Source organism: Lepisosteus oculatus, chromosome 5 (assembly GCF_040954835.1).
Source record: "Lepisosteus oculatus isolate fLepOcu1 chromosome 5, fLepOcu1.hap2, whole genome shotgun sequence".
In the NCBI taxonomy this organism is placed as follows: Eukaryota; Metazoa; Chordata; class Actinopteri; order Semionotiformes; family Lepisosteidae; genus Lepisosteus; species Lepisosteus oculatus.
The window spans coordinates 5,952,688-5,978,591 of NC_090700.1; the positions used below are offsets into that span (position 1 = coordinate 5,952,688).

Genomic DNA, 25,904 nt, shown 5'->3' on the forward strand with positions numbered 1-25,904 from the left:
CCCAGTGGGAACACTTCCACCCGAGCAACTTCATTTCTGAAAATGACTCTTGAGTTTCAGTAAGCCAATGCATTCTTTAAGTCTATTGTTACATTTCAGGATTAAAATTTCAGACAGCGCATCCTTAAAGCTTAATTTAACGGTTATAACTTCAGTGAGTCAGAGAAGGAATATGAAGTGAACCCACCACGTGGCTGCATGATGTCATATTGTGTAATGTGCCATTGACTCAATCATAAATGTCAGTGAAATGCCTTTATGCGGTTTACTGCAGATCACAGCAGGCAGCGGAGGAGCCAAGGAGAGCTTTTAGATTCCGTAATTGACAACAAACAATAAACCTGGCAATGTGGAGGGTAGGGGTCACCAGCGCTGGTCCTGGAGAAGCAATGTTTCTTGTTTTGTTTTTTTTTCTGGGTAAGTTTTGATCACAGGCAGAAGTAAAAAAAAAAAAAGAAAAACACTCCTGGTGTGGGTGTGTCTGATAGTGTCGTGTTTACCTGTGTCTTTTATCATCAGTTTATCAACTGTTAAGAGCTTTGCTAAAAGAAATAGCAGCTACCGAGTTGAGGAGAGGCTCAGTACAGTTCTGTGTGTGATGGCGCTCTGGGGTCTTTTTCGTGCCTTGGGATCTGTTGTACCTTTCCTGGTAAGATACTGTACGTGTAGAATATCTTCAGCAGTTTAATCAGGGTTTGCTTGCCCAACTGTAACCATGACTATAGCTTTGTTTCAGCTTCCCAGACAGAAGTGACCAATCTAAACCACAATGACTGGAGTCACAGGTCTATTTTTCCCCCATGTCGTCGCAAAAGCTGTGTCCCATCAAGGGCGCTTTCCGTGAAGCAGGCCTCCATGCGGAAATCACAATGCACATTCCAGTGTGGCAAGGTTGACTCAAGCCCCGCTTTTCTCTTCTAATTATTACTTTGGCCAGAAAGGGTTTTTCACATTAATCTAAAATCCTTAAGTATAGGTCTCCCGGCTTCTTTTGGGTTGCAGTTACCCAGGGCCTATTTTTATCATCTCTTTCATTCTGTTTTTTCTTGGTATGATGGTGTCGGCTTAAAATGCTCTTGTGTAGGTCAGTCATTATATTCTGCATGAGTGGTTTATTATGGTGATATTTCGCCATTTAAAATAACTTAAATACTTGATCTTTTGTTTACTGGGGCCTTTTTTTTCTGTGGGGGTAAAAGTATGGATGTGTACATTAGTCAATAGTATTTGTGTTTTTGCCCTGTATAGAACAGGACTTCAGAATGAAATAGGAATTCCACTGAAACAAACCAGATTACAACAGCTCCAGGGAAGCTAGACAACTGCAAAATAAATTTGTACTCTGTATGACCTTTATTTTACCTATGCCAGAATTTGTACTTAAGGTTTCTACAGTACATGTCGGTTAAGCTTACAAAGTGTAAAACAATTGTGTTAACGGGTTCAAAAATGGCCTTTGAGTTGCCTCAGAAAATCTGGTTTGCATGCATTTATTAGCGTAGCTTGCACTTTTGTTGCAGTAATGAGCACAAGCCATTGGGAACTGAATGCAAAATCCCCTTTGAAGGAATTCAAGCAGTTCCCTCTTTGGCTGCAGCACATGGCCACAATCAGTGAGATCAAGAGATTGTCTTGAAGGAGGCTCATGTCATTGCATAGGTAGCAATTCTCCTTATCCCTGTCAGCTCCTGCCAGGAATGACAGGGTTTAATAAATATGCTATTTAAAATCTGCTCATGACAGTTTTCAATGTGAGTCGGCTACACCAATCCCTCAATTCCTGAACACCCTGTTTTATGAAATTAAGCCACAATGAAGCTTCTTCCTGTTTTATTGCAGTAATGAAATTATTTTCACTACAACGATTGTCCTTTGTAGCTGTATGGAAGATGTCGTCCTCACAGCTTGACCTCGGAGAACAATGTCCTCAGTGCGTTTGTTCTTAGAACTGGCGTCTATTGACCTTATTCACTACTGCGCTAGAGTAAATGGGGTCATTAACGGTCCAGCAATGGAACGAATCGGACGTTTTAAAGTGTCGTGTAACGGGAATTCCGTTCTCCGTTTGTGAGCTTTCACTTTACGAACAGTTTTCAACAAGCACATTACATTTGTAAATTGAGGGATTTACCCTTCCAAAAATAACCCTCCACTAAAAGCCAAAAATAGAGAGTGCTGTTCTGTAATCGCAGCTGGGTGACGATCCCTCCTTCAGTCCAGACTGTAGGGATAAAAAATGGAGTTTGTTTGGCCTGGGCATGAACCAGACTTCCTAACGAACAGGGCTACATACCAGGTAACTCACAGCAATGTGTGAGGAGGCCGCTGCATCTGCGTTGAAGCAATGCAGTGAGCTCTCCGATTGCTTCGATACTTTCACAGGCTTTGTCCCAGCCTCATCTGTAGCCATGTGTAAGCACCTGTAGGTGTTGAACATTGTAAGCACAACACCACACGCCGAGAACAGGTTGAGAAATATCAAAATGTTCTGTAATACAGGTCGACAAATTTTCTTAATGACTTCTTCGGTTTGCAGTGAGTAAGACTCCGGACTGTGGGGGGGTTTTGACTGGAGACCACCTGCTCACCCCTCTCTCCTTGTTTAAAGTTCAAGCACGACGCAGTAATGCACAGATTGCATTTTGGAGACAAACTAAAGTTCTTACAAATGACACGGAGGCCAGTGTAGTCGAATTGCATTTCAGGCCTGCTCATGCTGCTTTAATCTTAATAAGGCTGCTCTTAACTTGACCCCTGGTGATGAATGGCTTGATACTGAAGACTTAAACCTTTGAGGAGCATGTCATTTCTTTGTCCTAATCCTCGTTATTTCACTCTGCCCTGCCTGTTTCTCTCTCGGGCTCTCAAGAGCGAGAGGCAGTGTTCTCGGTAGGAGCTGTTGCCAGGAGACGGGATTCTCTCCCATTGTTTGTCACAGAGGGGTTTGCAGGCACGCTGTCTGGGGAGAGTGGGGGGCCAGAGACTGGCGCAGGATTACTGCAACATTGCAGCGTAACAGTGCCACTTGAGAGTGGCTCTTCGTGCGTTTGCAAGGTTAAACTGCAGCGGGACTGAATCGACTGAGTCCTTGCCTTTAAGAGTTTCATCCAAAGCAGAAAATTGGTCCCCCCCCCTAAAAAACCAACCAAGCAAGCGGTCAGTGAAGGTTTGGATACACTACCACATACCCATGTGTGATCCATATAATTTTTAAGGACATACAAAAATCATCAAGGAAGGCCTTTACCTTGGCCACATTATGAGTAGGTGTCAGTTGAGCCTTTTGATTTTTAAAACCTTAAAGATGCTTCAATTGAACATCTGTTTCTTCCCACTGCACAGAGGCGTCGATTTACAGTACATTACTCTTTGGGCCAAGTCATTAGCCCTAGGAGACTGAACTCAGCTGGGAGCATGTGGCAGAAAGTTAATCTCACTCCACGTTCCTTTTCAGAGCCTGTAATTATCCCTTTCACATGTCAGTTACTATAAGGGCTCCCACCCCTTCTGAGCTGCCATCACTCTGGAAATGCCAAAACGTTTCTCGACCTCTTGGACTGAAGCAGCACAGCAATGCAAAAGTTCTTTGTAGAAATCGATTTTTCGGGTCTTCTGTGAGAGGCTGCCAACTTAAGTGTCGGTTATTTGTGTATAATAGGTTCACCTCTAATGCCTCTGCACCTATTTTAACAAGAGCTGGACAAAAAATTGATTTTCTTTTTCTCAGCGAATTTGTAACTTTTTTTTAAAGCCTTCTGACTCTGTTACCCGCTCAGTGCCTCAATGTCAAGTGATCAAGTTGATCGACTCTTAGTCAGGAGCAGCTTTGCAGAGAGACTTGTTTTTATGGTATATAATTAGACAAGGAGAGCAATTAGTGCTGAGACTACTTATACTTAAACACTGGACTGTTTGGAGGAAACATTTAAATGGCTTTGTATCATATGAAGATCTCACACCAGGGCTATACCTTTGACACAGAACAATTAATGAGTCGCGCAGACCTGTTCGCTCAGGTACACTACCACTGCAGTCATCCCTAGTGGAAGAAGTAAGTGAATCAGTTCCTGTATTGAAATTCACAATGTGCACCCTGGTTACATACACTTCCAATAAAACTATGCATTATTATCACATGTTTGTAATTCTTGCAAAAGCTTGAAATATTGTCTCTCCATTTTTGGTTTTGGATACACCCAACACCTAACCATTTTCCCTGTCCGCTTCACTTTATATACAACAACAGCTGTTGTGGATTCTCTCAGAAACAAAAATTAACACCGGCAAATTCCATCCCTGCAATATTTAAAAGTGCTCCAATTGAAGTGCAGTGGATTTTAGATGAAGATGTATTTTTTTCCCCAAAAGATTATCATAAAGAGATCAAATTGTGCTTGGATATAGTGCAGTTCTCTGTATTGGGGAAAAATGGATTGATTTCATGTTCATTTCCATTACATAGATTAAGATGGCTCAATGCCAGAGCCATCTCTGTTTTAGTTTTTTGTTAATACAACAAATTTGATTTACGAACTGTTTCTGACTGTTCTTACACCTTTTATTGAACAGTGAAGTTTTTTTTTAGAAATTTAGAGTTGACGATTTTAACCCCCACCCGATTTCATCTCTTGGCTCTTGGTTCTCTTGTGAACCCTGTGACCGCCACGGGGAGATTGAAGAACTGTAGGCAGACTACATTGACTATGATCATCACATTTTGCACACACCTATGTATTTATTTATTTTGTTGTTTTTTGTTTTTATAACTATTCTGATGTCTGTTTTTGCTTGTCTTGGGCTGGACTGCTGTAACACATGGGCGGTGTGGTGGCTCTGTGGCTCAGGATCTGCGTCTCTGACTGGAAGGTTGCCGGTTCAAATCCCGCGGCCGGCAGAGGAATCCTACTCCGTTGGGCCCCTGAGCAAGGCCCTTAACCCCAACTGCTCCAGGGGCGCCGTACAATGGCAGACCCTGCGCTTTGACCCCCAGCTTCTCTCCCTGTCTGTGTGTCTGTGTCTCCATGGAGAAAAGCTGGGGTATGCGAAAAGACGAATTCCTAATGCAAGAAATTGTATAGGGCTAATCAAGAAACATTATATTATATTATATAAACATTATTATGACATCAGTTTCCCTACAGGATCAATAAAGTCTTATCTATCTCTATCTCTAGACTCCTCCGACACAACTCCTGTGCCTGTGCCTGGGGTGACCACAGGGGGCGCTGTTTTGACATCTGTCCTGGCTGATGTGCTTAGTTAGTCAGCTGGATCGTTGACCTCAGTTTAGGTGAGGCTGTTAAGCTCCATGATCTGGGGAGACACACAAGTGAAGGGCTTTGGGACAAGAGCACTGGTGAACCTCATTTGGCTCGCGTGTTGAAATCTCATGAGTGGTTTGTGAAATGTGGGGGTTTTTGAGGTACGGTGCTGAAGAAGCTGGGAATAAGGGAGAATTATTCATGGGCTGTGAATTAATCTTGCTCATTTGAATCCTCTGTTACGCGCTATACAAATAGGTTACAAAATTAAGTGGTTGCGAGGTCTGGGTGGATCTGTCCTAATGCTGTCTAGACTCAAGCTGTCAGTGTGGCTTAAAATAATATAATGAGAGCTGTACATAGATTTATCCACCCTTTTCACTGTCATTGTTTTTTAAAACTAATTTCATTGCACCCATGGGAAAAAGATGGCTCCACGTGCTTGAAGGAAGCAGTATGGTTTTAGCATTACATCACTCTGAATTCTCACTGGGTGTTGTATAAAATCTCTTCTTGTTTAGTAGGAGACCGTGACGTTGTCCGATTTTTCGCCATTTTTTTTCTTTTGGATAAAACGTCAAATAGTTGAGCTCGCGCGAAACAAAGAAGAGGCGGCCAATTTGCCCCCCCCCCACTCGCAATTACAGACAGAAGTGCAGACGTGGCCATCGCCTCCTGAGTCTCTGCTCTGACGATCACAGGGCCTCGGCTTAATTAAAAGAACAACAAGTGCCAGCTTATCCGCTGAAGAGGTGACTCTGGCAGGACAGCCCCGTGGGAGTCTCTCAGCAGGGAGTGGAGCTGTTGGTGCCTCATCTCTGAGGACCGGTATGAGCCCTAGCTCACTGCGCCCAAGACAGAAAGTACCAGAGCCCAATGGTATCTAACAGGAGCGAATTCCTTCCAAGGTTGTGGTTAGCAAGACAGTGCTGTATACAAACAAAACAAAACTGTATAATTGACCGACACCCAACTGTGTCAGAAGTAGGGCTGGCTCATCCAGTTTCTTCCGCCAAAGTCCCCGCAGGTGCCAGCTGGTTCTGTGCAGTTTTGATTTTTCCAGTGCTCCAAGTTTTCATCTCTGTAAAATAGATGAGCGCACGAGGTTTGACTTCGGGTTAAATTGAATTATTTTCCCCCCTCCATCTGCATATTTTTTGTCGTAATGGCCCAAACAGTCCCCTGGGGGGTATTCGTGTTAATTACATAATTACTGAAAAGCAATTCATAAAACTAAGCTCATGCGTTTAGAAAATCTGCCCACGTTCCTTGCAGTGGGAGATTTGTTTCCTGCGTCTTTTTTTTATTCCATCACCGTGGCTCCCCAGGGTGTGGAAGTGATCCGGGGATGATGTTTGGTAAAGCTAATGGAAATGGGGTTATTTTATGAGAAAGCTGTTGGTTGCATTTGAAAACTGGCCGGCGCAGGAGGTCTGATCAGATTTGTTTTCTCACGCGAGAGCCAATATTGAGAATGTACACATTTGGGCATTCAGCTCACGATGAATGAGTAAACAGCTTGGATTCCACCCTATGGTGAAGACTTTAAAACATCTTAGCAGAATGCTGAGCCTTCAACACGCTCTTTTAAACCCTTTTTTTTCTTTTAGTCTTGGTGCCCGTGCTTTTGTATCTGCTTTTTCCTGTTAAAATTATAAACAGGTTGATGTTGATCACCTAGTGATCTGGTCATGGTGTCTTCCCTTATCCTGGCTGGGATGGAGAAACTACGGCCGCTTTAACATTCCTACCCAACGAACGTGAATAACGCAGGAACTCTGGAGGAGACGGGTCACGGGGTGTTGGGCAGTCTTGGCGGCGAAGTGATCAGAATTTCCCTGACCAGGGTGTGTATACTTTGGATGACCCGCGGTCAGGGACTCTCATTCCCACCTAGCGTCGCCTGAAGGAGAAGCTCTGGGCGCGTTCGCTTTGCAGCTGCAGGAACCTTTTGTGTTGGCCTTCCGGCGGCTCGTTGCGGGCGGGGCAGGGGCGCGAGGAGGAATCGCCCGGCAGCTCGAGAGGGGGGGGGTCTCGCGGAGTCTGACGTGGGGTATCTTTTTTCCCCGACAGGGGCGTCGCAGGGGCTGGATATCACCTCCACCGGGGGGGCGACCCTCGAGCAAGCCAGCGGCTCCGCGGCGACGCTGGAGTGCAATTTCACCTTGGACCCCACGGACACCGGGCCCCTGGACATCGAGTGGAGCTTGCTGGCCTCCGACAACCAGAAAGAGGACAAAGTGGTGAGTGCGAGGGAGGGAGGGAGCGGCGGCGGCGGCTGTCCCCCGTCGCCTGCCCAGTGTTCACCTGGGACCTCAGTTAGCAGATCTGGGCAAGATGGCAGCCGGGCAGGAGGGCGAGAGAGCTTGCGTTGCTCCTCGTGGACGTGTCCATTTCCGTCTCCGTACAGCTGTGCAGCCCGGCGCTCCTGTGTCCATGTCCACGTCGGGCACTGCGCTGCGGTGCTGCGTGATAATGACCGTTGTGTGGGGACACCTGGCAGCTGTGCACCATGGTTTTGAGAGAGCTCTCCTCGGCGTCACAGGTTCTTGAGTGACCATTCCAACTTACGATCCAGTGGCTGTTCCGTTGGAAGTCATCCCACATTTCAGCTATTCCTGGGATGTGATGTGGAACAGCAGGTGTCTGTTTTAAGATGCACTCAAGTCAGGTCAGCAGTGCCGGCCCCAGGCCAGAGTCAGATTTCTACACTAAACAGGCTCCAGGTTGCCAGAAAGTCTTGCCAGGAATAAGATGGATGTGTGAGTAACTGTTCCTTGGTCCCAAGTCCAAGTCGATGGGACACTTGAGATGTGGTGACTCCTGTGAGGGGGATGCTCTGTTCTTAATTCTGTAGCTCCAGTACGAGTCTGCAACCTGCTCTTGTTTGTCCCTGTTTCGGAAGCCGCGATGCAGAGCACAGGGTGTGTACGCTTGTATGCGTTTGTGCGATTCGCTTAAAGATCGTTCCCCTAGAAATAGTTGAAAACGTTGTTTTTCCTTGGATCGACCGTCACATGAAGAACTTTACAGCATGCAAGTGCAAACAAAATGCCATTTTGGAACAGAGTACCGCAGATATTTCCTTTAGGAACAACACTGAATTCATAATGGTTCAGTGCGGAGTGTAAATCAATTCAGGCTTTTTACTAAAGCAGTTATCCATTACTGAACATTAATCCCTCCTCCACACATTTCTGAGTCTAGCTTATTGAACTTATCGCTGTTGGTCGATTTATGGCTAACTGCAGTGTTTGTTGTTTTAATACCTTTTATATAGAGTAGTTATAATTTTGAGACTAGGTCCTTTGTTTGAGAAATTACACTGAATTGGTGTTTTTGCTTGGATTTCCTGTCCTGGGTCTCCTGGTGCCAAATTTCCCCACTAACAGTACACGATTGTGCTCTGTTGATATCTAGATAAGAAATTAGCCAGGAGCTTTAAATAGCTGTATTTCAGCTATTTAATTTTATTTTATTTAATGTAATTAAGACAGAAAATAGACTGTCTTAATTTAACTAGATGGTCATAAATTACATAACTACTATAAATCCATAGATCTCATGCAATTAAGATTGCAGCTGTCACCTTTTTATTTTCAAATATCAATAAATCAACTGACTTTGTAATCGGGGTTGGAATCCATTATAAACATCCCATTTTGCATAAAGCTGCGCACTCTGAAGGTACTAAGCAGGCAGTGCTGCTTTTCTGTTCAGCACCGGTCACCTGAGCCATTTTCCTGGAATTCTGTTAAGACAGTGGAAAGTTGTCACATGGAGTGATAGGGGACACATGCTGGCACTGTCAGGATAAGGATGTTTTCGCTGACTGTTTGTGTCAGTTTTCAGGTCACTGCGGAATATTCTCCATTTACATAATGACAGGGTACATCAGTAAATGAAGTTTTAATACGGTCTGAGCTTGACAAGCCGTTCCAGAAGTAAATATAGGAACAGGGGCTCGGATTGTTCGGTAGCCCCATAGGTTGAGCGGAGCTGAGCCATAACACAAGGGTACATGCACCGACACTGTACTATCAGGACCAAGGAGTCATCTGTAATTGTGTGGCCCTGATTTCCTGCTTTTTCAGCCCGAAGCATTAGTAAGAGCGCCTGCACCTCTGCCTGCTGGAGCATGGCAGAACTGGCTTGAGACGCTTCTGTCCGAGACGGTGAAAGGCATGGTTGTGCTCTTCTCTTTAGTCTCAACAAAGAGCCTTGCGCCAGTCTGCGAAAACCGCTGCTCTGAATGTATTGGGCAGATATGCACTGCAGGCGGAAAATCTGCTCTGGTGTACTTGCGCATTTTGATGCTCATTGTCACACCGGTGAGGAAGGCTGCCTGCAGGGCTGTTTCTCGCTGGCAGGCTCCTTCCTGAGTGTACAGAGCATGGAAGCAGTAAGGCAGGCTCTGTAGCTGAACCAGTGGGTTAAAGGACACGGACGCCCTGCACTAAGCACACAGTAAAACAAATGTAAAGCAGAAGGTAGGTGGGGGGAGGGGGGAATCCTGGATTTTGTTTATTTTTTCATTCCATGAGGCTGCACAGGCGTGCCGTTGTCTGCGGCGGGGTACCTGCGCCACAGTGTGCGTGCTGGGACTCGGCCTCCCTGCCCAGCCTGCGGGTTATTTTTGGGCCGTTTCCCCTCAGCGTGGGCTGGATGGATTCTGATGAAGTCGAGTTCAGCATCAGCGTTTGTTTTCATTCAAGCTGTTTGCTCAGTATAGCTGACCTGCTGGCTGGTCCCTGGCCGTGTCCGGGCTCCCCAAGGATTAATCTGTTTGTGTCGTTTTAGAATACGGTGACATTTGACTCTCCCACGTGACTCAGGAATTCATTAAATACCACTTAGTATAATTAACCTGCGGTGGGACTGAAACCTGCACGTTTTTTTATGACGATCATGATTGCAGTTTGCTCTTGAGGGGAAGTAAAAAGTCTGAGGTTTGCTGGATTTTAATTTAACCATGCGTCTGAAATCCAGTCCTCCAGCTGTGGGGGGGAGCAGTCTGCCAGCGAGACTCTCTCCGCTTTCCCTCTCCGTGCTGTCTAGAACAGTGTGTTTACACAAAAGGTGTGGACGTGGCTCAGCCCAGCTCCCCGTTCGCTTACTGGAACTTCACATCGAGGACGGTAATCGTCAGGCCCACTGGGAGGTTGTGCGTTTGGATGGAAGGATTTCAGGCTGGCCTGGTGTTCCTCTTTCTTGGCGGCGCTCATGATGCGTGATGACAGACTCTGTAATGAGCAGGCTGCTGCCCCCAGGTCGGGAGTGAGATTGTCACCATGCTGCTCGTCCACCTCTGATCACGTGCTGTTGTTGTTTTGCTTTCTCTCTGCAGATTATCCTGTACTCGGGGGACAGGGTTTACAGTGATTATTACCAGCCTCTTAAGAATCGCGTCCACTTTGTGTCTGCGGACCCCAAGACTGGAGACGCCTCCATACAGCTCACCGGGCTGCAGTCCTCCGACACTGGCACGTACCAGTGCAAAGTCAAGAAGGCCCCAGGAATCAAGAGCAGGAAGATCCTCCTCACAGTCATGGGTGAGGAGTTCTCCGGGGGGCCGTCACCATCTCTATCTCGCCACCAGGGTGGAATGGCAACGTCTCGTGGGACTGAAAAGGGTGTGACTGGGAACTCTGGTATCCCATGTGTTGAAGCAGATGCAGACTCCTATCCTCCCTGAAGACCATTATCTCAACATTTCCTCCCTTTAGAGTGTAGATGTGTTCCAAGTGGGCACAATGCTTTCACATGCTAGTGCCACAGGTGGCGAACCACTGGTCTTTCCCCTTCTGACACCACACGCTAGCCTTGTGATGACAGCCAGAGCAAGCAGAGTTTTCTGGACGCCCAGTGTGAGAACCGGCTCTCTTGTATATCTTGTTTGAGGTAACAATCTACAGCGTTCATAGCCTTGACTGACGGTATCAGTCAGGGAATGTGCTGAGCGCTGGTAGAAGATACTGTGCCTGACTCTCTTTGTTGACCGTTATGACGAGGAGAACGTGTTTTTTTCCCCACTTGCAGAATGTTGCTCCCTGGCGATTTGCACATGCAAATGTCAGGAGACGTCTGTGGCAACAGTGTAGAGAGGGAGAGGAGGGTTTTGTTCCCCCGCCCCCATAACACAATGTACCATAGCTCTGTAGGCATAGCAGGCAGGGTTCTGGCGCCCTGGTGTGAAACAGCGTGTTTTGGCAAACAGACAGGGAGGATTCACGTAACTCCGTGACCTTGCAGGGCAGCTTGAGCGCAAAACAAAGGGAGGCGGCCGCTGGCATTTTAGAAATCGGTCTAAAGCGCAGTGACTTGGCTGTAAGCGTTTTAACAAAGAAGGATAAATATGGGCATCGTGCAGTTCTCATAACTGTTTCTCTCTTGGAGGCAGTCGGTTATACTCCCACGGTTGATGGGTTTTGCGGGATCAGTCACTTATTGAAGCAACACACCTGTAGTGCAAAATACACCCGTCTCCAGATTGTCCGATCCCTTACTGTAATCCCTGTTAGGGTGGACAGTTACTCTGTGAATTCTGTTTCAAGAGACAGAAAGAGCTAAACTTGGAGCAACTGGTCTCTCTATGACCCCCCGGCCATCTCAGGCTGGTTTTCCTCTTTCTGAAACCCCACGCCTCTCACCCAGAAAGCTAGGATTCAGATTTGATTAAGTATTTGCAGTCATTTTTTATATTCTGTATGTTTTATGAAATGTAAGCAGTACATATTTGCGTACGTTAACCAGTTAAGATATATATTTGACTTCTAAGCATTGCATATATAAGGCTTATTTACATGAACTTGCTAGGATACAAGCAAACGTGAGACTGTAAAGTTAAAAATGGGTTTTCTTTCATAGTTTATCATTTAAGAGGTGCCGGGAGAAATAAGTCGCTACAGTCAGATTTGCTTTGGAGCCCTGGATGTGAATGGAATATGAAAGCTCTGGACCTGTGTGCCAGCACGCGGTTTTCAATGCCGATCAGCACGAAAGGAAAAACATAGCAGACTGACAAGACACTCTCGATAGGTGACAGCTTGCCTGCTTTGCATATTTTGCAGGAAACTCTCCTTGCTGGGTGACATAGCTCAGGGTATGTACACAAGGCCACACAGAGAGATACGCATCAACTCAGAGCATATTTCTAGCCCCTTGTTGTTGTCAGTTTCAGTAAGAAGACGGGCAGTGAAATGAATAGCTGGAGATCAACCTACATGCCATCTCCGCAGTCACTGCTCTGGTGCTACAGCAGCTTGTGTAAAGCACTCCGGTTCCCTGGTTATACGGAGAGCATTTTTAATCCAAGGCTATCAAAAATGCTGTAATTAAATTAACACCTCACTGGCCCCAGAATACTATATGATTAGAGTTCCTGAACTATGGTGCCCAATGAGCACAGCTTTTGTAGCAGGGTGTTTTGGGAGTGATAATTATCAGTGCCTGTCTACAGTACTGTGTCAGCTCCAAAAATGAAGGGGTTGTGTAAGTGGAAAACATTCATTTCCGCATTAGAGGGAAGCAAAGCACCACTGTAAGATGAAATAAAGAGAGGGTGTTCTGTTCTACGCCCCTTAACCCTGCAGTATAAAACCGTTTGGTTTCTCTCAAGTTTCCATCAACCATATTTAAAGTGTTGACCTTAACTATTGAATTACTGTCCGTACACTGCCTGCCCCCTGCAAATGCCACAGTACAATCGGCCCTGTGTTAATCCACATGTTTTTGCTGTTAAGCTGCAGGTCTGTACGGTGGAGGGACATAGAGGCTTGTTTTTACAACCAGCAAAACCAAACAATGATGTAAACTCATGGGGGTTTAAAAGGTCTGCACTCTGAACAGGCAGGATTCCCGTCATAAAGATGTGGCTGGGATCCTTCCTGGCCTCGGAGCAGGGCACGGCCCTCTCGGGTTACACATTGACTTGGTTTAGATTTCGGTTTTGCTTTAATTTCCTCCTTTTCCTGCATTCATGCAAAAAGTCCCTTGGTCTGTTTTTTTTAGTTAAACGGCAAATAAGACTCTTGTCCCTATTCTTTTTTTTTTTGTATTCTGATTCCGTGCAAAGGTTTGGATGTCCTCCCAGTACAGCCCGGTTTTGTAAACAGCTCCAGCGATATTGACACAGAGACGTAAATAAAAATAGTGCCTTTAAAGCCATGAGCAGGAGCACTGCGCCCGAAGGGTTGTGGCTGTGTTTAACAAGCTAACCAGCAGTGTTATCAAAGCCGATACCCTGGCTTCTCTCACGATACGGCTGGCTGAGACCCTCAGATCAGTCAGGCACTGATTAGCGCTTTAACTAAATGGACTGAACGGCCCCTTCTCCTACTCGTCATTTAAAAAAATGTCACCTGGAGACTGTCCGGCTGAGGCTATCTGCTGCCCTCGTAACAGCTGGGAGAGGGTGGTGGTCAGTTACTGCTGGTGCAGTTAAACGCAGGGCTTGTGGAGTTTCTCCCATCGCTCTGATCTAGTTTCCGTCTCGTATTGAGTTCATTCTAATGGTCTCGTGGGAATAAATGAAACACCGCGTTGCACAAAATGTTAAAGCCCTTTCGGGGCCCTCTTCCAGAGGGGGGGTGTGGTGCAATCAAGCTCTTTGTTTCCGCTCCAGTGAAGCCATCCAAGCCGCGGTGCTATATCGAGGGCTCGCCCCAGGAGGGGAAGGACGTCACCCTGAAGTGCATGTCGGCGGAGGGCACCAAGCCCCTGCAGTACAACTGGGAGAGGACCAACGAGAACAAGCTGCTGCCCGCCAACGCCGTGCTAGGTACCTGCCCTGCCTGCCCCCCCCTCTCCGGCTCCTTGCTGGCCTGGCCTGGCAAATCTACTTTCTCCCAGTTTGCCAGGATTTGTCTGAGCTCAAGATCTCCGATCTCTTTTTTTTGCTATATCGAGGGGTGCTCGGAGCTCCGAGTCACGCGGTGGCGATCCTCATTTTAAAAAAAACGAAACTGGGATGAAAGCCTGTCGCCACGTTATCATCCCACCAGTGGGCTTGAGATTCCCTTGTACCCTTTTCCCCCCCTTTCCCTTGGCCTCGTGCGTGAGTCAGTGTGGCTTTTGTAGGTCGTGCTTCAGGCCCAGTGAATGAAACCCAGGTGTGCGTGTCTTTCATCTGTCTGTCGACCCTTAAGAACGTGGTTGCTCTCCCATGGCGTGGCCGCCTTGCTCGAGCCCCCGGCGCCGCGCCGGAGAGAGAGGAAGGAAGTCCGCGGCGCCGCGGTGAGGGGCGGCCCCTTCCTGCCGCTGCGGTTTTGACCGGGGGGGGGGTCATGTTCCTCTCTCCGCAGACCGCGTGGGCGGGACCATGAGCGTGAAGAACGTGTCGGCCAGCGTCTCCGGGACCTACCGCTGCCTCGCGGAGAACCGGGTGGGCAAGGACGACTGCTTCGTCCACCTCAAAGTCGTGCCTCGTGAGTGTGCACCTCCTCCCCAGCACGCGCGAGGGCTGCGGCTCTTCCACAAAGGCCGTCCGTTGTGTGCTGGGTCTCCAAACCACTTCTCATTTTCTGCCCTGTGTACCGGAGCCCTGAAGCCCTGCCTCTATATGTGGCAGTCCTGATATGCTGGAAGCGCGTTTGCCCTTCAGATTGCTGTTTACTGGGTGTGGAATGTTTCCCGAAAGCAAATAGCCCATTTACTGACGAGTAGATGACACTGGAGCCAGATTCACGTGCCAGTGATCTGGAATCTGTTTTTTCTGTTGCAGTGGTGTGCAGGTGCCCGTTTTTTCGGCTTGTCAAAGCCAGGTCACTAGCCAGCGTTTAGTCCAATACAGATCGAGGCACCAGAGTCTGGTTTTCGCAATGGCCAGATTCACTGTTTTGTGATGGCTAGCGTTATTCTTTTACAAGTAAAAAAAAAAACTTTAAAACTGTTGTATCTTTAAAGGACACAATTTTCTATTAATCTAATGAACTGCACTGAAATAAGTACTTTATTACAATTTTATATCACCAAGCCTGGATTCTCTCTAGCAGTAGTTTTAGGTTTTTGCTGTAAATAACTAAATGGCATCATTGGAGAAACCTGAATACCATAAAAAAAGCCATTAAATGCCATAGAAAATGTACCCTGCAAGCACAGCCGGGTGTTGCTGCACGCTGGAGCTTAGTGCGGCTGTCATTTGCCACCCTGTTGGGGAGAAACCAACAGGCCAGCATCTCAACACTGGGCCCACTTTTCTCCCGCGCTGCAAAAAACCAAGATCTCGCATGCGGTTTTGCCTTTCTGTCCAAGAGCGTTATAACGCGTCAACCCCTGTTCACCAATCCCCCTCCTGTCGCGGAGAGGTGCCGCCTCTGAACGGGGTATTTTTCAGCCCCCGTTTCGGCGCCGAAGTGATCCTGTGCTCTCTCTCTCGAACCCGCAGCCCCCAACACCGCCGGCATCATCGCGGGGGCGGTGATAGGAGTCCTCCTGGCGCTCATCCTCATCGCCATCATCCTCTTCTGCTGCTGCCGCGCGCGAGGCAAGAAGAAGTACGAGAAGGAGACCTCCTATGAGATCAGGTACGGCCCTTAGCGTCTGTCTCTGTGTGTGTGTCTGTCTGTCTGTGTGTGTGTCTGTCTGTCTGTGTGTGTGTCTGTCTGTCTGTGTGTCTGTCTGTCTGTGTGTCTGTCTGTCTGTCTGTGTGTGTGTCTGTCTGTGTGTGTGTCTGTCTGTGTGTGTGTCTGTCTGTGTGTGTGTCTGTCTGTCTGTGTGTCTGTCTGTCTGTGTGTCTGTCTGTGTGTCTGTCTGTCTGTGTGTGTGTCTGTCTGTGTGTGTGTCTGTCTGTCTGTGTGTCTGTCTGTCTGTGTGTCTGTCTGTCTGTGTGTGTCTGTCTGTGTGTGTGTCTGTCTGTGTGTGTGTCTGTCTGTGTGTGTGTCTGTCTGTGTGTGTGTCTGTCTGTGTGTGTGTCTGTCTGTGTGTGTGTCTGTCTGTGTGTGTGTCTGTCTGTGTGTGTGTCTGTCTGTGTGTGTGTCTGTCTGTGTGTGTGTCTGTCTGTGTGTGTGTCTGTCTGTGTGTGTGTCTGTCTGTGTGTGTGTCTGTCTGTGTGTGTGTCTGTCTGTGTGTGTGTCTGTCTGTGTGTCTGTCTGTCTGTCTGTCTGTCTGTCTGTCTGTCTGTCTGTCTGTCTGTCTGTCTGTCTGTCTGTCTGTCTGTCTGTCTGTCTGTCTGTCTGTCTGTCTGTCTGTCTGTCTGTCTGTCCTGAAGCAGACGTCTCATGTAACGTGCAGCGGTTAGGGACTGAGAACCTGGGCCTTGCTTTCAGAAGCTCTGCTGATGTAGCAAGGCATTAATCACAGGGTGTGTGTGTGTGTGATGTAGGTCTTCAGTGTAACCACCACATTGGATCTCTGGCAGCCTTTTCTCCCAGTGTACCACACCGTGCATTTTTTTCCCCTTACCTGGGGAGGTTTGGCAAGCTCTAGGAATGCATTGGTTGGCATCAGCGGATTAGAATGACATTACTCAGTGTAAGCACGTCTGACCAGGAAGTTAGAGGCCACCCGTCCGGTTTTGGTCCTCAGAAGGGTGCTGGAATCCCGGGTGTGGTTTGACCTTTTTTTTTTTCCCTCTGTGGTTTGTAACAGAGCAGTTCCCCGAGACTGGCGGGGGGGGATGGGAAGTGGGGGGGTTGCTTAGGAGAGAGATTCAAAACGGTTTCTTCTGACATCAGCAGTTATAAAAAAAAAAAGCCTTCGGTAATCAGTTTGGGATTGTTTGTTCTGTCGATTCACGTTGGTCCGTGCCCACAAACGTGCTAAAAGAGCAGACCTTGCATGTCTGACAAAAGTCTCTGGGTGCACAACAGAAGTTCATTCAGAGTGTGACAAAGAGGATTAGAGCAAATGAGCGCGCTCCTCTGCGGGCTGCCTGTCGCACTCCCAGGCAGTTTATTCCCTTTTTCATTCGGGTGTGGAATGGATTTTCTCTGCTAATTACTTGTGCATTTTTTTGGGGGTCTTTGCTAATTGTCAGACTAAACCCAAATCCTCGTTATTTTAGCCTCCTGGCTACAAAGACACGACTATGAGGATGAGATGCAACAATCTGCTACTAAACGTTATTCCCAGCTCGTTTTTAACTCTAAATTGTCGTTTTGTATCAATCTGTACACCTCCCGACAGCATGTTCCCAGTATTTTATTCTGTGTTCGTATCTGTTATTCGACGCTGGGCCTGAACACGTGCTGATTGACTTCTGCAACGCTTGTCACAGTGATGAAGCCCCCCAGCGCGGCAGTGAGATATCGGGTCCACACCCACTTCCCCGGGCTCGCCAGCTCCTGCTCCGCCTGACCTCGTCTCCCTTTCTCCTCCTCTGTCCCGCAGGGAAGACGTGCCCCCTCCCAAGAGCCGCGCCTCCACCGCGCGCAGCTTCACCGCCATGAGCAGCCAGCGCTCCTCCCTGGGCTCCATGTCGCCCTCGAACCTGCACGAGTACGCCCTCAAGGGGCAGTACGACCAGATCCCCACCGAGGAGTACGAGCGGCCGCCCAGCCACGTGCCCATGCCGCCCCCGGCCAAGGTAGCTGCGCCCAACCTGAGCCGCATGGGCGCCGTGGCCGTCATGGTCCCGGCGCAGACCAGAGACGGCTCCATCGTGTAGCAACCCGCGGGGCGGCCGCGCACCCGGAACCCGCGGCCGGGCGGGTCGGATGCGGCTACGCGCGCGCCGGCGCTTCCGAACGCGTCTCAATACTCTTCACACCAAACGTGTTACCTCCGGAGAAAAGACAACGATTTGGCTGAATTTATGAAAGACTTACATGCCATTCGTGCAATTCTGAACATCTGGCCGAGCTTTTCTTTTCTGCAAGCATTTGTCTGTATATAATCACATGTGAACGGACACGGACAGGAGTGCTTGGACTTAATCGGGCGCCTGATCGTCTTAACTCCTCCCCACATTTTCCACACACCAGAGCACACAAACTCCTTACCTTTTTCATGTGCTCTTGCTTTGTGAGCATACCAACATATGACGGGTTTTCATGTTTAACCCAGCTGTTTTTAAAGCCTTCTTTATGATCACAGCACCCAATAAGAACGGAGCTTTTTACAAGGGTGCCAGTAGTTTCACTGGAAATGTTATAAATAACTATAAACTCAAAGTAAGAAGAGAACATTTTATCGTCTGTAATCGAATGCAGAATGTTTTTTTTTAATTTTATTAAGGCTGCTTCTGTCTTGAAGGTAATGGGGAATCTGTCTTGTGTCGTGTTTTAAAATATTTAATTCCACTGACATAAGGAAGCATGATGTGTTGAAGTTCCAAGCTGTAGGAATGACCACTCACTGGAAAGCAGCCGGAACTTAATGTTTGCGGTCACATGAAGTAGGTCTCCGACGACCACGAGTGAAGGCATTAGGGTTCGTGGGGAGCGGCTGGGCTTCACTAACGCTCTGCTTTAAAAAACGCTTCTCGTTTTTCTTCGTTTTTTTTACTCAGCCATTTGTGTTGCCTCTGTCAGGGGCGTGTGCCTCTGCTGTCTTGAGCTGGTTATTTGTGCTGAACAGGCAGCAGTTGTCTTGACTTTGAACTTGGCCAATAACCTTTAACAACCACTTCGGGCAGCAGCGGAGGGGTGAATGTGGTAAAAGGCAGTTCGGCTGAGCTGAAGGGTCCAGGGTTCACTGGGGTTTCTGGCACTTTTGCCGATGGAAAGGATGACTCTACTTGTACCCAGAGAGCTGTGGGAGAACAACCACCATGAAGGGGGGTGTACAGAGCCGTTATAGTGGTGGTGGGGTCCATCTCTGCCATGGAACATTTCAGCCAAGCAGGGCCTCTTTCATCAAATATATCCCCAAGACAAGGAAGCAAATCTAGCTATTTAAACTGTCCATGCATTTCTTGTCTTTTACACAAGATGTAAGGGAAACGGAATCCTACATATCGCTATACATACAATTTAAAAACATTCATGACTACGTGGATGTTTTAATGTTTTTCCTTTGAGGGCCTAATCTTTCTGAATGAAAGCGATCTCCCTCCCTAGAGAGGCTTCCCTGCTCAAAATTGTTTGATAGACATCCCGTTAGCCAAGAAATGTGGCAGGGCATGTTACTTTTTAACATTCAGGATAACTGAATGGGTATTCATTGATATGGCGTCTACTGTAGGAGTCATGGACTGGTCTTCATAAAGTCGACTTGAGTCCTTATTATTTCTAAATAGGTATTGGAGCCCCCTCGCCCTTAGTCTCATCACAGCAAATGTTTTATTTTCTATTTCTTTTCACTTTGATGTGTACACTGAGCTCTGAATCAGCACCTCCACTGCACTCTTTGACAGCAATTTATATTCTGTGTGTCATATTATCAACAGCCATTCTGGAGTGTACAGAGTCCACAGTCAGATACAGTAAAATGGCGCAGTGACAGTGGTCATCCCAGCGCTACCTGTGCCTTGGTTATGTGCTTTCCTGTGTGGTACACGGAGATGATTCAGCAATAGCTTCAGTGCCTACTCTTTCCCAGGTCCTCTCTGGCACATACAGGGGTATTTAGCCCATGACAGATGCCTTTGAAACTGACCAAAACACAAGTGCTGCTCTTCTGACCTGTTCTCTTCTGGTGTTCTGCTTTTTCACACTGGGGATGTGGTGGCACTGGGCCAACTGGCTGAAACTGTTGGGCTTGACACTGTAACTGCTGCCCACCCCTTTAACTACCTGACTGAAAATCTCTTTTCTCAAGTCTCTCCCTTTTGATACATTAGAAGCCTTTGTTTTCCCCAGTTTTGTACATAGCTACAAATGTCAAGCTCTGTTCTTCTGTTGATTGATTTGATTTTTGCATGCTATTAAATTTCCCATTTGTTATTGACTGCAAACACATTTTCTGATGTTATTTTTTTTTGTAAATGTGTCTGAAAAATGTGTATATTATTGGTTTAAAGTTGCTCCACAACTGAATGGTTTTGTGACCAGATCAGCAATAAATTTTATAATGTGAATAGTGTTTGCAATGCTGTGTTCAGAAGATTTTTAAAAATCTTTTTCGGATAATTATTTTTTAACATTAGAAAAAGGAGGGACGTCACTGACATTTATTGGTTGAATTCTGCAGTCTGTTCCAGACCAATATAAACTGATGTACAGGGTTTTTTCCAGATTGCATGAAATTGATATTCATGTCTGTGATTTGAGACCTCTGCTGCCTGTGATTGTGGATTTTGCAGTTAGAGTGCCCTTGGGTGGCTTACTGGATCCTTGTGAGAAGTATCCATAAGTTAAATTAGGGCTAACCCTAAACTAAGGGCTCCACAGCTGGTTTGACGTTGCTTGTTGGTATGTCTAGACAGTATTTCTGAAGTGTGGCCACCAGTCAGCCAGGGGTCACAACAGCAAAGTGTAGCAGAACTGAAGAGAGACCCTGACTCCTTTTCCCACTGCAGCTAGGTCAGGCTTCTGCTATTGACCTGGTGTGGTCAGACAGCAAATGTAGAATCTTGTCAGTGTACCTCCTCTCTCTCTGGTCCAGAGAAATGCATTATTTCCCTTTAAAATGGGTCTGATTGGTAGTTCAATGAGCATGCACCTGCAAAAATTAATGTGTAAAAAAAGTGTAGACTTAGAAACTGTATAGTCCTTTGCTTTTCTAAAAATTTCATGGTGGTGTAGTTTATGCTAGTGTACTAATATTGTACTTTTTTGATGTGCACTTTGTGTAAATCCACTGCTACCGCTATTTCTTTCCTTTGTGCATTTTGTGTATTTTTAAATAAAATCTATTAAATGGAAAATAACACTTCAATGTTTTGGGTTCTTTTTCTGGCTTCTCTTTGTCCCATCCTCCTGTCTGTGCCTCTGTTGGACTCTGTGTGCACCTGTTCACTGCTCCTCCCCTTCTGCTGAATCAGCCTGGGTTTGCAAAGCATCCTCATTCCTTACACTTATAAAGCACTTTTCTGGACGCTCCACTCACAGAGCTTTACAGACAATGGGGGTTCCCCTCCACCACCACCAGTGTGCAGCCCCACCTGGATGATGCAACAGCAGTCAAAGTGCGCCAGTCCGCTCCCCACACACCGGCTCTCGGTGGGGAGCAGAACAAAGTGATGAAGCCAGTTCAGAGAAGGGGATTATTAGGAGGCCACGACTGGTAAAGGCCAGGGGGAAATTTAGCCAGGACACCGGCAGAGGAGCCCTACTCTTTTCGAGAAAAGAAAGGCAGGATCTTGGTCCTTGTGAAAGTACCGTGTATTTGACCTCCCCAACATCAGAGCCGTCTCCATGCAGCCAAACCGCGAGCGCATCTCCGAGCTGCTCTGGGGCTGGACTCGGCTGGAACACAGCCCTTTCTTCAAAGTCTGCTTGTCTTTCGAAACGTTTAAGTCTGCGTTCACATGGAAGGGACATCTGCAGCTCTGACCTTGCTGTTGCAAAACATTTTTTTTTTCTCCTATTTCAGCGATGCCCGAAAAGCTCTTGCACAAAGCAGTTTCTCAAATATTTGGTGCGGTTCACGGGGCCATTTTTGGAAACTGTCCTGACGTATTACTGGAGTGATGCAAAAGCGTGTGTGTTTGAATCCTACCTGGGGAGCTTCAGAAAGCTGTGAGCAGAAGGAAAAAATCTGCCTCCTGCCTTAGTTTTTGAAAAAAAAAGCAAAGTGACGCTCCCTCCGAAAGCACCTGGGGTTTTTCAGCTCTTACCTCTGCATGTCGCCTGTTTAATTTATTAATTGTTTCCAAGGACTGAACTACTGAGTGCTGATTGGCTCGTGCTCACAGTTTCCCTGGCAACCTTATCGAGTTGTATACAGACTGAGCTGGCTCTATACATGACCAGCTCTGGATAATTTATCTCTTGTTTGTGCAGTCCTGTAACAAAAGGACCCTCTCTGCTACTTCAGTCTAACTTTTATTACTGTTTACTGTTCTTTTTAATTGTCGGCAACAATTATTGACCTAGTGTGCAATTCTGTTAAGTTGGTTCACTTGGTATCGAGTTGAAATTCCTTTTACTGTTCCAGGTTAATTCAAGTAAGTTTTCCAAAATCCTAGAAATCAATTTCATTTCTAGCCTGTTGTTTTGAAGACACTAGGGGTGCTGGCTTCTCCTGTTGTAGGAGTACTAAACAGCAGTCAAGGGTGGCAGTGCAGGGACGTGTACAGGTAACCTAGCATCTCTGGAAGAGTCTTAAAATGATTCCGTTTAGTCAATTAGAGAACAATTAGGTGGGATGAAAGTCTGCAAGCCACTGGGAATGGATTTGTGTTCTCCAGGCCTGTGCATGATTCCTTTCCCCCTCTGTGGACAGGAATCTGAATCCAGCTGGTCACATCTGAATTAAATTTAGTGGTTTGTTCACAGCCCACAGAGCAAACCCATGTAAACTGGTAGTAGCCCACCACTGTGGTGTTACTTTGACTTCCAGGCTTCAGTGTCTATGGGTGGTCTGGCCAAGTCTAGTAAGCCCTGATAGGTGTACAATAAAGACTTATCAGCCATTAATATTCCCCAGCAAGAACTCGGCGCACACACCCTCATAGTCCAGAGAGCACCTTCCCCACTGCACGCAGTTCAAGCTGGTGCTCGGTCTCAGCAGGCAGAAGCTGGGGGGCTTCTGAGAGGGTTTAGTGCAGGCGGGGCACTCGCATCCTTTCTGCCCCACAAGACAAAGAGTTAAGAGGCAGCTGTGATGGCGCTGTTTTCCACAGGCAGGCTGGGCCTTTCAGAAGGAGCTGCAGAGGTTATTAATCGCGTCACTCTGGGCAGACACTCCTTAAGCTGAGAACTACGTGCCAGTGAGAGAGAGGAAACCTAGCTCCAAAAAGACCGCTGTCACGAGAGCTATGATTTTGAAACCACTGACTGAGAGGCTTTAATTAAGCTGGAGGTAAATAAGCTGTAACACAAATGTATTTCCAACAATTTATCTAAATATGGCATTGAGAAACAAGCATCTCAGGCAAATATTGTTACAGACTTTCCCAGGGCAGGTCATATTCTGTATAATGATGTCTTCCCAAGCAAATTCGGCAAGCTTTCAGCCTCACAGTGGGTTGTATTTAACTGCAAAGAAAATGGTGCTTTTGTGAACAATCAGCACACAATCTTTGAAGCAAGAATGTTTTCTGAAAATTTTAAATGACAATCCATGTGTTTCCCTATCTTCATGTGTTCTTCTTTTGTGCTGTTTATGGGTGCACACAAATTGCACCAAATACAATGTATAGTGCTTCAGCATCTTTGCACGCTTTGAAGAGAACCTATAGTGAATTAGTTGCATTTTTGGGAACTTCAGTGATAACCATGCTCTTTTCCCTGTAGTATCCAGTACTATGGTTCCAATCTCAGTGATGCTAAAAAATACTCTATTCTGTTTTTGTTTTAGATCAGGAGTTGTGTCGTGGGACAGGTCTCCCTCAGCGCGATGGGAGAGTGTGCTTTGTTTAACTTGACTGGGGATTCGTAAGTGAGACGCATCTCCGTCTCGTTGAGCTATTGTCTCCTGAAGTTCCCAGGGCCTGCGGCGCAGCCAACTGAACCTCGAGCTGTTTTCATGCAGGCAATTAGTGCAAACTTCTCAATGTCAAGAGCTGTCCACACCATGTGCCCATAATCCAGACTGAATCCCTTGGGGCCACAGCATGCAGGCCTGTGCTGCTTGGAGGAGTGGGTGGCGCTGGGGGTGGGTGGGGGACGAGTCCTCTTGGCTTCACAGCTCTCCAATCAATTCCGCTCCCTGGGGGGGGGGAATCAGATTAGTGCTGTTGGAAGCTGACTGTAAATGACAGAGCAGTCAGACAGCAGGGCGAGCCTGGGTGTGGGCCACAGTCATTTCAGACTACTGCGCAATCTTTTGTACCGACGTAGAGATGAGCATCACAGGGGTGGGAGACGGCTGGCTTTTCGTGACCCGAGGCTGAATCGGACCACGGCGGTCACCTCGAGTCAAGTGTCAGGGAGACGCCGTTTCCTAGAATCGGGGCCAGTTTTCCTTCTCCTGCCCAGGACAGGCAGTAATAGCTTCGCCACCCAGGGATGGGCATGCACTAGATTGGCCTGGCAGCCTATTCTCAGACTCAGACTGAAATGGAGAATGCACTCCACTAGACTCTTGGCTGAACCCAGCTTGTTGGCAATGCCTGATGCACACAAACGCCCCCTGTATTCAGCCTGCTGGACCTACACAGTAGACAGAAGAGTGTGTAAACAGAGCTGTGGCCGTCTCTCAGTTCCTCCCTTGTTATGGTTTGTCCTGCTTGCTGATCGTGTGGAGGACGCAAGTGAAAGAGCTCTTTCTAGTCACTGACAGGTACTGCTCATTTAAGTTCCTGTTATCAAGTCCCAGGGCTGAGAGTCTTTATTGACCTCCAGCAGGATGACTCCTCGTACCCAGAAGAAATCATGCTAGTTTGGAAGAATTTCGTCAAAGGATAAAAATGACCAAAAACCGCGTCATATTTTCATTGGTAACACGGGATCACTGGAGCGAAGAGCCTGCATAATAAAAATGGAATCCGGAAATGCATAGTGGCCCAAAGGTTTATTAATAAGGTGCTGGATTACACAAGTCGAAAGTCGAAAAACTCAAGAGAGTTTTTTTTTCTCGAGACGCCCCGATGACCTGATTCATATTTTGGCATCTTGATAACTGAGCGAGAGCGGACCTGCGCACTCCCGGGATGGGAGACTTCTAAGGAAAAAAAAACAAACTATCCTGGCGCTCTGCCCTCTCATCCATTGCAGGAGAAATAGTTGCGTGGCCGCAGGGCAGGAGCCTGGTTTTCTAATTGTTGTTCTCGCCAGCGGGTATGTAGGTTCCGGGCAGGTTATAGATAAGATAAGGGGGAAACTAGTGGGATTAGTCGTGTTTTACATGCAGCAACAAATACATTTCTTTAACCTTCAGACCGGATCGTGCCTTGGGTGGCGTGGTTAACGTGAGGAATGATTCGGCACTCAGTTTGAAAACGGATCAAGCAAGTGCCTCTCGTACTTTAAAGGCTGTAGAGCTTACTCCGCTCGAGGAAGGCTGCACTGGTTTTTTCCACCTCATGTGCACTTGGCAGAGGGTGAAATGCTCCTTGTCTGGCGCTGGTAGATGTTTGTTGCGAGGGAGGCGAGTCGAGAAAAGCCCAGGCGAGGCAGAGGCGGCGGCGCGCTGCCCGGGGTGTTTCGAACTTGACCCAGCCGCGGTGCCCGGCTGTGACGTCACCACAGGTCCAGCCCGCAAAGCCGGTAATTGGCATTACGTCACTGCCGTGGCGGAACAAGTTGGGAGGTGACTCGTATTGTTGGTGCGAGTGCTCAGGAATGGTCAGACCGCCGTTCTTGACCTGTTCGACTCGGGGGCGAGTCTCCCTATCAAGAGAGACAGAGCAAAAAAAAAAAAAAAAAAAAACGGGCCTTTTGGATGACGGAGCAAGGCGAGATTTAAAAACCCGTCAGCTGCTCCTCGCCTCCGCTCGCCGCCGCACCTGCGCTGCCTGTCCGGCAAGGTGACGGTACCAGACAGACTGGAAATACCAGTTTGTGAACCAGGAATGTTGCCTGTAAACAGACTTTGCTGAAGCAATAGCTAAGCTGACAGCTGACTCACCACGGTTCTTCCGTAGCGCTTATCATCTCAGACCTGAGGTCTCTCTCTCTTGTCCTTAGTGCTGTTTGGTTGTAAATATACACACGAAAC

General features: G+C 47.3%; 1 protein-coding gene across 2 annotated transcripts in view; it reads left to right on the forward strand.

Annotated features, from left to right (window-relative positions):
- The window catches only part of cxadr (CXADR Ig-like cell adhesion molecule), a 47,507-nt gene that overhangs the window by 19,407 nt on the left and 2,196 nt on the right, over positions 1-25,904 (forward strand). Inside the window, exons 2-7 of one of the 2 annotated variants that reach the window (XM_015341569.2) lie at positions 7,335-7,504; positions 10,609-10,813; positions 13,885-14,040; positions 14,564-14,686; positions 15,646-15,784; positions 17,589-17,784. In XM_015341569.2, the coding sequence (XP_015197055.2) occupies positions 7,335-7,504; positions 10,609-10,813; positions 13,885-14,040; positions 14,564-14,686; positions 15,646-15,784; positions 17,589-17,784 (989 nt within the window). Of the gene's footprint in view, positions 1-7,334; positions 7,505-10,608; positions 10,814-13,884; positions 14,041-14,563; positions 14,687-15,645; positions 15,785-17,588; positions 21,010-25,904 lie in introns of those variants that run through there. The other variant, XM_015341568.2, reaches the window with a different exon arrangement.